A 14,608-nucleotide genomic window follows, 5' to 3' on the forward strand; every position below is an offset into this window, starting at 1 on the left:
CATATCTGGGCCCACATTCAGGACGCCCGGCACATGCGCTGCTCTCAGCGAGCGCAGGTTGTGCTGGCCCCATATGAGGAGGCGTCTTGCTAATGCAAGAAGGCTCCGGGACTTGAGGCCGCCCTGGCGATTTCTATACGACACCACTGAGGTGTTGTCTGATCTGACCAGAACGTGGTGGTTCTTTAACACATGGAGAAACAACTGAAGGTGTTTTCGACCGCCTTCATCTCTAGACCGTTTATGTGCAGACGCTTTTCTGCATCTGACCACAGGCCCATGGAAGGTCTCCCTTCGTACAGGGCGCCCCAACCCGTGTTGGAGGCGTCTGTTGAGATGACTTTGATTTGAGAGGCGGTGCCCAAGTTCACACCGGTCTGGTACCAGCCAGTTCTCATCCACGGTTTCAGAGCTGCAACGCATGTCTGATTCGTCGTGAGACGAAGTGAACCTGTTTTCCACGCTTTCGCTGGTACGCGCCGTTTCAGCCACAGCTGAAAAGGGCGCATGTGTAGCAGACCCAGCCGCAGCACCGTTAAGGCTGAGGCCATGAGACCCATCATCCTCTGAAACATTCTGAGGGGAAGATTTTTCCCTACGGTGAATGTTGCTGCAAAGTGCTGAATTGCCGCTGCGCGCTCTCGCGTCAGGCGCGCTATCATAGACCTGGAGTCCAAATCTATCCCCAGAAAGGATATCTCCTGACTGGGGAATAGAATGCTCTGGGCCCAGTTGACTCTGAGACCCAGCTGATCCAGATGGGTCAACAGTAAAGTCTTGTGTGACACTAGTTCCTCCTTCGACTGGGCCAATGTACGAGGTGCTAAAGACAGGCCGAAGGGCAGGACGGTGTACTGATAAGCCTGGCCCTCGAAGGCGAATCTCAAGAATGGCCTGTGACGGGCTGCTATTTGGATCTGAAAATAAGCGTCTTTCAGATCCACTGATATAAACCAGTCCCCCGGTCGGATTCGAGGATTTGTCTGGTCGTGATCATTTTGAACGAGCGTATCATCAGCGCTTTGTTCAAACGTCTGAGATCTAATATAGGGTGGAGTCCGCCGTCTTTCTTTGGTACTAAGAAATAACGGCTGTAAAACCCTGACTCGCTCTGGGCTAAAGGAACGCGTTCCACTGCCCCTTTTCTCAGCAAATTCGCTATCTCGGCGCAAAGTAGGTGTGCTATTCACCGACGTTTTGACCCATGCTGTGAAGCGTGGTGGTCTGCGAGTGAATTGCAGCAAGTAGCCCTGTTTCAACGTCTTTAGTACCCATTCTGAAACCCCTGGTATCAATTCCCATGCTTTCGCGTGAATTGACAGGGGTAGAATGAAGTCTGGGTTCCGGTCGCTCACATTCGGGGACCCGGGGACCAAACAATGAAGAAACGGTTTGTACATCATGTTAATTTTGAATGGGACAGACAGTGTTTTGTGTGGTGGCTCTGTAGCTAGCGCTCCGGTCATACGAACAGGGAGATGCTGCATTACAGACACAGCAATGTGAGCTTGCGGCACGAGACGCAGAGAGTTTTTCACAAAGTGTGTGCACTGAAAGGCAGACACGTGGTCTGTACTTGAAACACTGCCAGCTCATGCTGGGTTCATACGCTGAGGTGGTATGTGTGTGCGTAGCGCAGATACAGTCGTTTTCACGGGCAGGGGTGAGCGCTGTACAGCGGGCACATTTCCTACACTTAAAACATGAACGGCGTGAGCCGGTTTGACTGATATGAACCCTGTGGTGGTGTGAGACACTGCATGGGTAGTGCTTGTGTGTAGGGGTGAACACTGGGCAGTGGGCACTTTTGCTACACTTAGTGGTCGAGCGGCCTGAGCCAGCTTTATTGTATTCGACCCTGGATAAGTGTGACACACAGAGAGGGTAGTGTTTATGTGCGTGGGTGGGCACTGGGCAGCGGGCACCTTTGTTACATTCAAAACACCTTCGGCTTGAGCCGGAGTATGACCAGACATGATGTTCTTTTTGAGATTTATGTCGGTCGCCGTAAAAACGGCGTTTGTGTGCAGGCGAGATTTCGACGGCGGTCCGGCCACAGCGGGACTTGACCATCTGCGCTTTCCTAGGGGGGCTAGGAAGACTTGGGAGGCTCGAAGCTGGGTGCAAGCCTGGGTCTGGGTCCCCGGGCAGGCGGCGGTTTGCGACGGCTCGAGGAGCGCGAACGCTGGCGTGTATCCCGGGACTGGTGCTGTTGCGGGGTGGGAGGCGGAGGCGGTGGGGGGGCCATTCTTCAAGCGGGCGGCTACTTAGCATGGCCTGCTGCAGAACTGGAATGCCGCGGCAGAAAAATACCTGCATGAGCCGCAGGACATGGTTGGCATTTAAAAATGCCTTTGCTCTTTCAGGAAACGCGTGTGTCGCAGCGGCGAACACACACGGAGCAGTGGAAAAAGGATATGGGCGCCAGCACAGCAGGTACGGCGAGCGAAGGCGGCAATCCGGCAAGTCTCGAGCTTGTCCCGCTGAAGGCTTTTCGACGGCGCGGCTTCTTCCCAGAGAACCAGCGAAGTGAAGTCACTCGCTGAAGGAGATGAAATCATCATGCAACATCAGCGGTGAGTATTTATAGGCTTGTAGCCACACCCATTTTGGCGGGTCATGACGTAGCGCGGGAAAGCTTCCCATTGGCTCTGGAGTCATACCAAGATGCGCTGATAGGTTGCAGCAGTTGCTGCAGAGCAGCCAATAGGCGCGCGAGCTGCCTCGCCTAGGTCTGCCTGCTGCAGCAAATGCGTTTTACATTTTGGAAAATTAAGGATAATTTTCTTGCTTCAGTATTCTCGAGAAAAGGAGTTTTCCTGTAGCGTAAGCTAAACTTATGCAACACGAGAGTACTCTCGTAAGAGAACTCAACGTTTAATATAATCCCAGATTTATTAATGTGTATGTCTGACCAAACAATTAAACCTTGCTTTGGATCTGAACCACCTATTTATAATTATTGTATTAATTTAGTAAATAAGGCACACATTTTAACAAAGCCTAATCCTTTTTTGTAAAGTAAATACGTTCGTTAAAAGATAGCATAAAATACACTCTTTTTCGCCACCGGCTGCAGCATTTATGTAATATGAAGAAATTGTCACTGAACGAATCAGTGAAAGAATTTGAACGCAAGATTTTGGTGAATGAATGAAAATGAGTCTCTGAAAAGAATAAAACTTTCTACCACTAGCTTACACTGAAACACACAGATATCAACAATCAGCATATGAATCTCAACAATGGTGACAATCACAAATATGATTGTCTGTTCAATTCAACAAATCTGAACAATTCAGAACATCACTGAAAAGCTACTAATTCACAACGACAACAAAAAAATAAATAAAAGAAAATATTTAGAATTAAACAAAATAATAGGACAATTCAGCTGTACAATTTATAATATATACAATTTTTTATAATTAAAAAAATATAATAAGAGTTAAGAGCCAACTAATGGAAACACTAATCACTGTTATGGTGACTTCAAATGAAAAACATTAGAGTTAAACCTCTGTTAATTCTCAATAGAATCTTCTGTAGACGTCTGACTGAAATAAAGTCAGTCTGGTTAGTAATAAGTGAAGCTGGTAATGCTGTTTGTGGAGTTGTTTAATCCTCCTCTGCTGAGATCTTCACAGATTTAAAGCTGCAGTAGGTAACTTTTGTAAAAAAATATTTTTTACATATTTGTTAAAACTGTAATTATGTCCTGACAGTAGACTATGAGACAGATAATCTGTGAAAAAATCAAGCTCCTCTGGCTCCTCCCAGTGGTCCTATTGCCATTTGCAGAAATACACCACTCCCGGTCAGAAACAACCAATCAGAGCCAGGAGGAGTGTCTTAGCAGTGTCAATCAAGCTTGTGTACACGCTGATCACACACCTCTCTCACACAGCGCGTACCGTCGTTCAAAATCAAGATTGCCGGTGTGCCGCAGCTGTGCTAATGGGACAAACAACCAAAACTGCCAATTTCTCGAGTGGCACCTGCTCATACAACAAAGACAGGTAAACGGAAAAAGACCGATGACGATAAACAAGCGCGTCGGAGCCCATTGACTCTGTGTCAAAACTCTAGCCGCATAACATACAGATACAATGTCACGCACTGTGCAAAGCAACAATTGAAACCTGCTAATTCACTGGCTTGTCATGTTGCTGAAATAATGTACTAGCAAACCTTATTTAACATAACCAACATTACACATCGCTAGAATAATTACTTATATACACTGTAACGTTAGTTACCATTATATTATCTTACTAGCTATTTGTAATTTAGGCTATAGAAAGAGTGCAACGTTATGAAGTTACATTACATGTATTGCAAAATACGTAATGATTTGAGGACCAAGTTTGTAGTCAACGTATGGGCAGGCCATAGTCAATGTAAAGCATATTGTTGATGTTTCGTCCCTACCAGTGAATGTGCGATAACTGTTTATCCGCCGTCATCAGAGGCCCTGCATGTTTACTAGCCTGCGCGCTCATGGCAGGCTGCGTTGTGGGGGAGGAGCTGTGGAGGGAGGGCTGTAATGCAGCAGAGAGCGAGGGGGAGTGACCTGTAAGTTGTGCTTGTTCAAATTTGCAGGCTTAGTCAACGTTTTCTAAAAACTCCCTACTGCAGCTTTAATGTCTTTTTTTTCTCTTCAGTTGATTTCATCTAAGGCTGTGACTGAAGTCAGTTGTAGTTCTTGTGTTTCTGCTCGTCTCTTTTTCTGTTCTCTTCTTTCCTTCAGTGATTCTGCTTGTTAACAGGCTTATTAAGGCTGAGATGACTCCATATTTAATATACACAGATTTTGTGGCTACGATAAGGTCCAGTTGTGGTTTATTTCTTTTGCTCTTGGCTGACATGTGGCATTGCTATGCAGAGGTGTAAAGTCCAGGTTCAGAAAGTAAAAGTCCTCCTCTGTATTTTGTTCCAATCACCTGGATTTGCTAATTTAGACAGGAGAGAGAACTAATTACTGAAATCAGATGAGTTTATGGGTGGAATAAACATCTGGCAGGACTTTTACTTTCTGACCCCAGGGGCCAGTTGCATAAACATAGCCATTATGTTAAGACTGTGTCTTAAGAACTAGTATGATCAACTAGAAGTTAGTTAGGGGTAATCAGTCTTACTGTTCGGTGTCAAATTAGACCAATCTATGTTTTTATGTTACTGACTTTAAAAAGTTATTAACAGTCTTAAAGAATAAAATTGGATGACTAACTTGTAAGACTAGTCTTAACAGTTTATGCAACTGGCCACTGGACTATATACCTCTGGAGTTTGCCCATCCCTGGTTTAGCCTATATCTTAACAGTGCTTTGCTGTATCAAATTCAGGGTCTCCAGATGTACCAATTTGCATGTGAAGTGGACCAACAGTCTAGAGAACTTTGAAAAAGTAACATTTTCAGAAAATTCTAGTGGAAACAATTTTCCACCAATAAAATAATGGATATAAACTTGTGTAGGCTTTGACTTCAGAGAAATACAGTTCTTAACTAAAACACAATTGTACTTTTAATGCTACTTAGTGTCTGCCCAGTCAACACGCTGATCTCACAGTGATCTCTCCATATGATCACAGTGTGAGTTCACAGTGAGCTAAAAGTGTAACCTCACAGTACACTCACTGTGTGCTCATATTATGGCCACAATGTGAGTCAACCCCGATAGAAATGTTATTGGACATGGACTCCAACATCGCTCAGACATCACATTTTGGTTGAAAATGAAAATTGGTTTGACGTGTAAACATTTGATGTCAGGCTCCAACGTCATTAAACAACTCCACTAACAGCATAGTATGAGCACACAGTGAGAGCGCTGTGAGGTTACACTTTAGATCACTATGAACTCAGATTGCTGATGTTGTGACCACATGGTGAGATCACTTGTGAGATCAACGTGTTGACTGGGTGACACACGTGTGGGGGGTGCCTGAGTAGAGGGGTGTGGGTGGGTATGGGGGGATTTGGAAACACCCCACCAATTTTGAGATCTCTACAACTTAACAGTCTCTGACAACCAAACACTTTTAATGCAGAAATTAGGAATTGGTAAAACAGTACACATTCAATAGGGTCCCTTATACATTTTTACTTGACTTGATTATTTGATGTGTCCTTTTGCTCTAAAATGTATATTCTGTCAAATGTTTATCTGTTACAACAGGTGATGATGATGACTATTATACAGACTCTGTTGAGATTGTGTCACGTACTCAGTTCCCTGAGAGTTGGCTTTGGGAAGAGATTGATCTATGTGAGAATTGGTGAGTAGGCTTTTAGACAAAAGCTGTGATTTAAGCTTCATTCACACCAGGCCAGCTGGTACAGTTACGGTTTCATTTTCTACTGTGGGGCTGATAGCGGCCGCTCTTTGGAATGTAATATGAATGTGTCAGTCGTTGCCTTGGTAACGCAACGGTTTACTGATGATATGAGATGAAAATAGCGACCGTGTTATGACGAATGATCAGCAATTGCTTTTCATTTTATTATTGCTTTGTTTACTTCACTCAAATAGCGTGCTTAACCATCTACAGAGAAACTTGTAGCCAGGCAACAGAGAAGTGACCAATTCTGAGTACTTAACGGATTCTTCCAGCACGGTTCGTGCTGAGAATTCTGGGCCGAGAACGGTTTGTAATCAGCCTCAAGTGGAAACACAACTCAAACCGTTCCATTCAAAGAACCGTTCGGCCCGACAGTGGAAGAGTGGCTTGTGTGTGTGTGAGTCTGATGGTAAACAACCATTAGTACACTGTTAGACCTTACCAGGCTTTTTTACAGTAAAATACTTGTTAATTGTGCAGTTCTTTACTGTAATCTACAGTATGTTACTGTAAAAACGCACTAAATTAAAACTCGAGTTAACAAATTTCACTTGCAGAAACCGACTGCCTTAAATTGACCAACTGTCATTTAAATGTATTAAATAAAATTTAATTGCATTAATAATGTGAACAAAGTATTACTGTGAACTTATTTCATTTGAGACCACTAAAAAAATATTGCAAATAAAGAGGAACAGCTGGACCAGCAACTACACAGTCACCGCCTGTTAAATAAGGCAACATGCAGCATATCATCAGTGTTTGTAGATCTTCTCCTGGACTGAAGCACAGGCTCTACTCTTCTGCACAATGGTGACCCAAAAAACTAAAGTTTACAGTAAACTGTATTATAACTTAGTTTATTACTGTTAAAATACATTTTGTGGGTGTGTCTTTTTTATCTTATCTGTTAACCCTTTCAACCCCAAAGGAAAAACCACACTACAAAGAGTAAAAAGTAACACTAAATCAAGTTTTGCAGTGAGATAATTAAGTTTCCTTCCATTAATAATAATAATGTCTAGTGCGGTACGTGGCTGTGATGTATATAAACCTAACAACGTCCGTTCCCATGATTTTTGGAATGACTTATCGCGAGAGGAAAAAATGACACTGTAAGCGCATAACATCGGTTAATGGAAACGGCATCATTTCGCAACAGTTTTTTATCGATATTTAAAATAAATTCGCAAATCTGTAATGGTTGTAATCTAACCGTGGTTGGGAGACACAGGGGAGATCCGTCTTCTCCAGGGCCGGAAGTTCTCCTCCCGGGGTTAACTCCCTAAACTTCACGCTGCTTAGTGTGATGGTAGCATATAAAAACAAAGAGGCCGTCTTGCCGAAGAGTTTAGGTGCTTTATTTTGCTGGCTGCACTGAAATACGCTGCACACAGCTAACTACCTGCACCGGTCACCGTATCACTCTCACACCACTCTCATCCGCTGCTTCGCGGGGATCAGATGGGGGGAGGGGCGCGCCTCGGACACGCGCACTCACTCACTCTCATTCACACACACACACTGAGCTGTCCTAAACTAAACACATCGGAGACACATCCCACAACACATGGGTGCCCAATCCTGCTCCTGCCGATCAACTGTCCTGCACAGTTCAGCTCCAACCCTAATCAAACACACCTGAAGCAACCAATTAAGGTCTTCAGGATCACTTGAAAATTAAAGGCAGGTGTGTTTGATTAGGGTTGGAGATGAACAGTGCAGGACAGTCGATCGGTAGGAGCAGGATTGGGAACCCCTGATGTAAGTGATTGTTGAGCATTAGTGATGAACACCTGCTGTTAACAAGCAGAATCACTGAAGAAAAGAGGAACACACAAACAGAAAATAGAGAAACACAAGAACCACAACTGCCTTCCAGCCATTACACATTATTACACTTATTATGACCGCCGCTAGCGTAGCTAGCGAAAGCGGTCATATAGGGATTTTCAATTTTTTTTTTTTTTTTTTTTTGTCATCTACTGAATTTTTTCGTCAACGATACCAGGGACACCGAAACACCGGGGAACATGAAATTTGGTGGGCATGTAGCCCCACTAGACTTTTACGGAAAAATTTCGTTTGGTCCCTGGGGGCCACTCCCCCCCCACGCTGGGCCACCCCAAACCCAAAAAATGCAGTTTTTCCTAAATAACTACCTGAACCGTGGCACCGAGGATGAAGAAATTTTTATGGTATGTTGCTCTTAAGGGCCCACATCAACCTAGCCCATAATCACTCATTTGTGATTTGCGCCCCTCCCATAAAAAATGAAAATGCAACATTATTCTGCTTTAATCGCCCCTATCTTCAGTTGAGATGTTCAGAACTGCACCATATTTCATGTGTATGATTAACTTGACATCCTCTGGGGGTATGCTAAGTTTCGTAGAATTTCATCCATGGGGGGGTATAAAATAAATTCATTTATGTGCACATTTAGTGACTGTACACTCATCGGCCTGTAGATGGTGGTGTTGAGCGAAGGGTTGCTGGTTTAGGATGATACTGTCACTAAGGTTGCCAACTGTCCCGAATTAGGCGGGACGTCCCGCATTTTGGGCCTAATTTATTTGTCCCTTGCGTGACCTCCCGTGTCCCGTTTTTTGACAAGCTGATAAACCACTGACTGATACAACAGCAACAGCAGCAGTGCTGACCACGACACTTGAGAATGATCACCGACACCTGTCATCATCCAATCACAGCTTTTTTTAATCACTGTTTTGAGACAAATCATTGTTTGCGAACATCCTCTGCCGTCTGGTCGCTTCCGCTTCAAGCCGGACTCGTCTCGCGCTAACGGTAATTTCCTTTCACTGTCCACGTTTTGATTTCGGCTAATCAATTTTGGCGAATGCAAACAACGTGATTATTGTTCATGAGTCTAACATCCAGCCACGCAAGAAAACATGTAATCTACCTGAGGGAATAATATGCTCAAAAAACATTTCTGATTATTATTAATGTTTTAAAGCTTTTAGAAAGTACATAGAAAGCTTTTGTAACATTATCTTAACTGTCACTTTTGATTAATGTAATGCATCCTTGCTGAATAAAAGTAGGCAATTACTTTCTTTATTTTTTCTCCCAAAAAATAATCTTACTAACCCCAAACTTTTGAACTGTAAGCCTAGTGTATAATGTTAAAAAAGCTTTCTATTTTAGATAAATGCTGTTATTTTGAACTATGGTTTGTTTGTAATGTGACTTTTTTCATGTATGACATTAAAATTATTTTTAGAATTAAATGCATAAATAGGTTAAGCAATACAAATGTGTTTATGTCTGATAACCTTTTAAACACAAACTTAACTGCAGACACTGAAATGACGTACACTGTGTGATACAGTACAAATATTTTGAGTGTCCCTCATTTTCCTATAAATAACCACAATTGTCCCGCATTTTCCTTTTCTGAAGTTGGCAACCCTAACTGTCACACACACACATGCAGGAATACAAACAAACGCAAGCATGCACACACACTGACATCCACACGCACAGACACACACCCATACACACACACATACAAATCCACATGCACAGACACACACACAAACACACACGCGCACACACATGTACGCACGCATACATACACGCACAGACACACACACACACAGACACACACATACACAAACACACACACATACACACACAGACAGACATGCACATACTACTACTTTTTTTAGGTATATACATAAACACGCACAGACATGGGCAGTATTTCAATTAAATGTATTTTAAATACGTATTTAATTACTTTAGTGTATTTTGTATTTTGTATTTTGCAGGTGTGGAAAAAATAAAATGTAGTTTGTAACAAAATATTTTGAGGGAGTGTATTTAGAGTATTTCAAATACTTAAATACTTAAGAAAAATCACCATATGCTTATCACCATAGTAAACGATTTTGCCATATTTTCGGTCTGATGTTGGCAATGGCAATGTCCAGGTTAGATGCACGAAAATCACGTGACACCCTGTAGACCGGGCTCCCTCCAAGAAGTGAATGAGTTTTGAACACAGGAGAAGAAGTGGCGCTGCTCCTCTTAAAAACGGCATTAAAGGGTTAGTTCACCCAAAAATGAAAATTCTGTCAGTAATTACTCACCCTCATGTTGTTCCAACCCCGTAAGACCTTCGTTCATCTTCGGAACACAAATTAAGATATTTTTGATGAAATCTGAGAGCTGATCACTCCTCCATAGGCATCTAAGACATTATAACTTGCTGGCCCAGAAAAAGTTATTAAAGACATCGTTAATATAGTCCAAGTGACTACAGTGGCTCAATCTTAAGTTTATAAAGCGACGAGAATACTTTTTGTGCGCAAAAATAACGACTTTAATAACAAAAATAACGACTTTATTCCACTTTTCATTTCCTTCTCTCTGGGCCTCGAGTTTTTTCACGTAGTATAACTGCGCTGCACGTCACACGTAGGCTCACTATTGGCCGACGCTGGTCATGTGTGTGATGCGTGTGACGTGCAACACAGATGCGCTGCGCTAAAACACTACGTGAACTAACTCGAGGCCCAGAGAGAAGGAAATGAATAGTGGAATAAAGTCGGGTTTTTTTCCGCACAAAAAGTATTCTCGTCGCTTTATAAACTTAAGATTGAGCCACTGTAGTCACTTGGACTATATTAACGATGTCTTTAAAGGTGAACTAAGTAACTTTTTTATCTTAACCGAACAGCTTCGGAGTAATTGGAATGGTTATATGACCGTTTTCGGGTTGAATGGTAGTCTTCTCGCACCCCTCGAGCGCCTGTGAGACGAAAAACCACCCTTGCAACTTTGGGCCGCCGGCCGCAGCATCAGGAAGTATCGCGTGATATCAGGTCTCGCGATGTAACAAACTGCTTTACGGCACTGCACACATATACTATCTAAACATTTATATGCTAGCCTTCTGTGTATTATACATACCTCAGTGGACATGGCTCCGTGCGTTCGCCGGGTTCTTTGAAAACAAATGCACATGACGAGCGGGAGAAGATGGGACGAGCCAACGAGTTTTAACGACAGTGTTGTCAAATATCTATTCCGAAGCTGTAGGGGGAGCTCTATAGAGAAACCCGCGAGCAAAAAGCGAGAAAACAGCGAAGAAATCGGCAAAGCTGCATAATGCAGCTTTAATACATTTTCTGGGCCAGCAAGTTATAATGCCTAATGCCTATGGAGGAGTGATCCAGCTCTCAGATTTCATCAAAAATATCTTAATTTGTGTTCCGAAGATGAACGAAGGTCTTACGGGGTTGAAACAACATGAGGGTGAGTAATTACTGACAGAATTTTCATTTTTGGGTGAACTAACCCTTTAAGATTATTGTGGGAGTATTTTTGTATTTTCAAAATACTAATTACTTGTATTTTATTTAAATACATTTTTCACATCAGTATTTTGCATTTTATTTTGTTACATTTCATGAGCCAGTATTTGTAGTTTGTAACAAAATAGTTTTTGATGTATTTGTGCCCACCTCTGAACACGCAATACAGCCAAATTGCTCCACGTCATTTCTTTTTGTGGAAAGCCAGTGCAGGCCTGAGCGGCGGTCATATTTTGTACCGCCATGCGGTACATCTAGTTATTAACCAGTGTTGGTAGCCTATGACTTTATTTCTGTCATACATCTACAGAAGTTGTTATTGAGATGTTTAATTGAAAATGTTTGGTTTGAAGTTACCATTATAGAGATCAGTGTTTGCTTTAGTTGGGATGCTGACCCTTGAGCCTTGGGATGCTTTCCTGCTGCTTGACTGTTCTTGCAAGCCATACTTGTACACACACAAATGTTTAGTGATGCAGTTTGTTTTATTGATTATGGTCAAAATCAGAGAAAAGATAATCAGACATGTCCAGGATGATCACGGCATCATCTCAACAGCCATAAACACCTGACAAATCCATCTGGCCTTTTTCATGCAATGGTAAATGTGTTTTATAAATTGACAGTTACAGCAGCCAGAGATAAACTAATAGTAAAAAGTCAAGAGACCAACTAAAACAAATACTGATCTCCATCATGGTGACTGCAAACTTTATTATATTCAATAAAACATCAACAGCTAAATCTCTGTTAATTCTCAACAAGAACTGTTGTACATGTATGGAAGAAATAATGTTAAACTGGTTTGTAAACTGTTTTCACACTCAGTGGCTGGAAGTCAGTTGTAGTTCTTGTCTCTTTTTTCTTTTTTCCTTTTTTTCTGCTTATCAGGTGTTCATCAGTGTCTCAATTCACTCACTTCTTTTCAGTCAAGGGGACTATATTAGTGAACTAATGTAGGGAATAGTGAATGAGGGTATAGGGCGTGATTGGGAACACAGCCTCCGAATCTCGACTTTTAGTGCTGTTAAAGGTGCTGTAAGCGATGCCGGGAGTCGTAACTTCTTGTTGACATTCGAATTGTTGTCAAACAAAACGGAGGCTAGCTAGACCCTCCCTCCTCCTCATCCAGTCTCCTCCCTCCTCCCCTCCCTTCCGGCATAAAGGAAAGTCAAAGTAGTCACTAGTACAAACAAAGTTAAGTTTTACTGATACTTCATTCAGTGTGTAATGTCGCCAAGTTAGATAAAGGGTTTTATATATTGCAGAAAAAGAGAAACATTATCTTAAAATCGTTTCGCCACCTGAGGTTATAACTATAGCTCCCATACAAGGACGCAATAATAACAAGATAAAGTTAGCTTCGCGTTTCCCAGTGAGCATAAACAACGGCGGCATCGTAAACAAATTTAGTCAAAGTTGTCAACAGCCTATAAATGAGCGTTCAAATTCATAACAAACAGTGGGTGAAAACAATCATTCACACAAATTGTCGCCCTACTGTGTATTTGCTTGATCATTTACAATAGAGATTGATCGCTATAGCTGCTAGAAACATGTTGTATTCACCAAAGTTAACACTGACTGCATAGTTGTAGCTAATTACATCCTTGTGTTGGTTTGGCGAACATGAACGTCAGTTTAGAAAGAAAAATGGATTTACAGACCTATTCTGCAAAAACAGAGCAACTGAATGTCGGATTCTGCCGGCGGAGTTCTCGCCACCTTTTGAAGGTTTTTCCGATGTAAATTCGGTACTTAGCGCGTTCCTTATCCTCGTCCCTCTTCTTTGCAATTTGTTCATCGGAACGTCGTCTCTTTGGTCGTGTTTCGGCCATAATTCTCTCTCTCCTCCACACGCTCCACACCCACTTCATGTGTACGCGCACTAACCCCCAAACCCCACCCTCAAATACATCTTGTCGGTGATTGGCTGGAGCACTGTTTGCTGTGTTTCATGGTACGGGTGAGTCCAATTTGTTTTTCTTGCTGTTTGTGGAGCCTGTGGTGTCTACAGAGACCGTGTTTTTTTTACAGTGTGTTCAGGGGACAGGCAGCTAGCGGATAGTGAGGAGATGTTTGCTGTATGTGACAAAAAATGTTTTGGCCTAAAAAACGCGTGACATCACTTAGAGCACCTTTAACTCACAGTATATTCCTGTAGGCTACTTTCTCGAAAACTACAAATATTACCCAGAAAGCATTGTTTTCTATGGTATATTACTGTTTTAATGAAAAATGGTATGATGCTGTTAGAATTTGTCCTTTTTTTAACAGCAAGGGTAAACAGTGTGTATTTTCCTCATTTCCCAGTTCAACACCATTCAAAGCCAGAGATAAAGTGATAAGACTTTTAGACAAAAGCCGTCAGTTGAGCATCGTTCACACCCTTAGCAAATTATGTCATTCAACATGAGCTGTTGGCGACATTGTGTGTGTGTGTGTGTGTGTGTGTGTGAGTCTAATAGTAAGCAACCATTAAAAGAGTGCTTCAACAGTCTTGTATTTTCCTCTTATCCCAGTCCAGCACCAGTCAGAGATAAAGTGATCTTCCTGAAAGACTCTATTACTACCTGGCAGATCTTGGCTGTCAGTCTGTCACCAACACTTGGTAAGATGAAGCTGCAAACACATGATACATGGTCTGAAAAACATCATCATCATCCAGGAGCTGCTGCTTTAAACCCTTCTGTGTGTCTGTGTTCCTCCTCAAAGGCATCTGTGTGGCAGAACCTGAGAAGATTGTTGTTTTTAAACCATTTTTCATTGACCTCAAGATCCCTTATTCAGCTGTGCGCGGTGAACAACTGGAAATCAAGGCCATTATTCACAACTACACACCAAGGAAGCAGAAGGTTGTATATATGATTTGATATTAAAAATGTATTTGATGATGATGATTTTATGGTATACATTAAAGT

The 14,608-nt window shown here is 42.3% G+C and overlaps 1 protein-coding gene and 1 pseudogene across 4 annotated transcripts in view; one reads left to right on the top strand and one right to left on the bottom strand.

Annotated features, from left to right (window-relative positions):
- The window catches only part of LOC311077822 (complement C3-like), a 515,769-nt pseudogene that overhangs the window by 138,475 nt on the left and 362,686 nt on the right, over nucleotides 1–14,608 (bottom strand). The gene's annotated exons all lie outside the window — the stretch shown is intronic.
- LOC311077816 (complement C3-like) overlaps nucleotides 1–14,608 on the top strand; it is a 277,870-nt gene that overhangs the window by 72,953 nt on the left and 190,309 nt on the right. For all 3 annotated transcript variants that reach the window (XR_014605002.1, XM_084106445.1, XM_084106446.1), the window contains 3 exons: nucleotides 6,180–6,279; nucleotides 14,210–14,298; nucleotides 14,403–14,542. Coding sequence is in view for 2 of the 3 variants with exons in the window: in XM_084106445.1 (XP_083962571.1) it covers nucleotides 6,180–6,279; nucleotides 14,210–14,298; nucleotides 14,403–14,542 (329 nt within the window). In the remaining variant the exon portion in view is untranslated. The remainder of the gene's footprint in view (nucleotides 1–6,179; nucleotides 6,280–14,209; nucleotides 14,299–14,402; nucleotides 14,543–14,608) is intronic.

Source organism: Abramis brama (genome assembly GCF_963993115.1).
Source record: "Abramis brama genome assembly, chromosome: 2".
In the NCBI taxonomy this organism is placed as follows: domain Eukaryota; kingdom Metazoa; phylum Chordata; class Actinopteri; order Cypriniformes; family Leuciscidae; genus Abramis; species Abramis brama.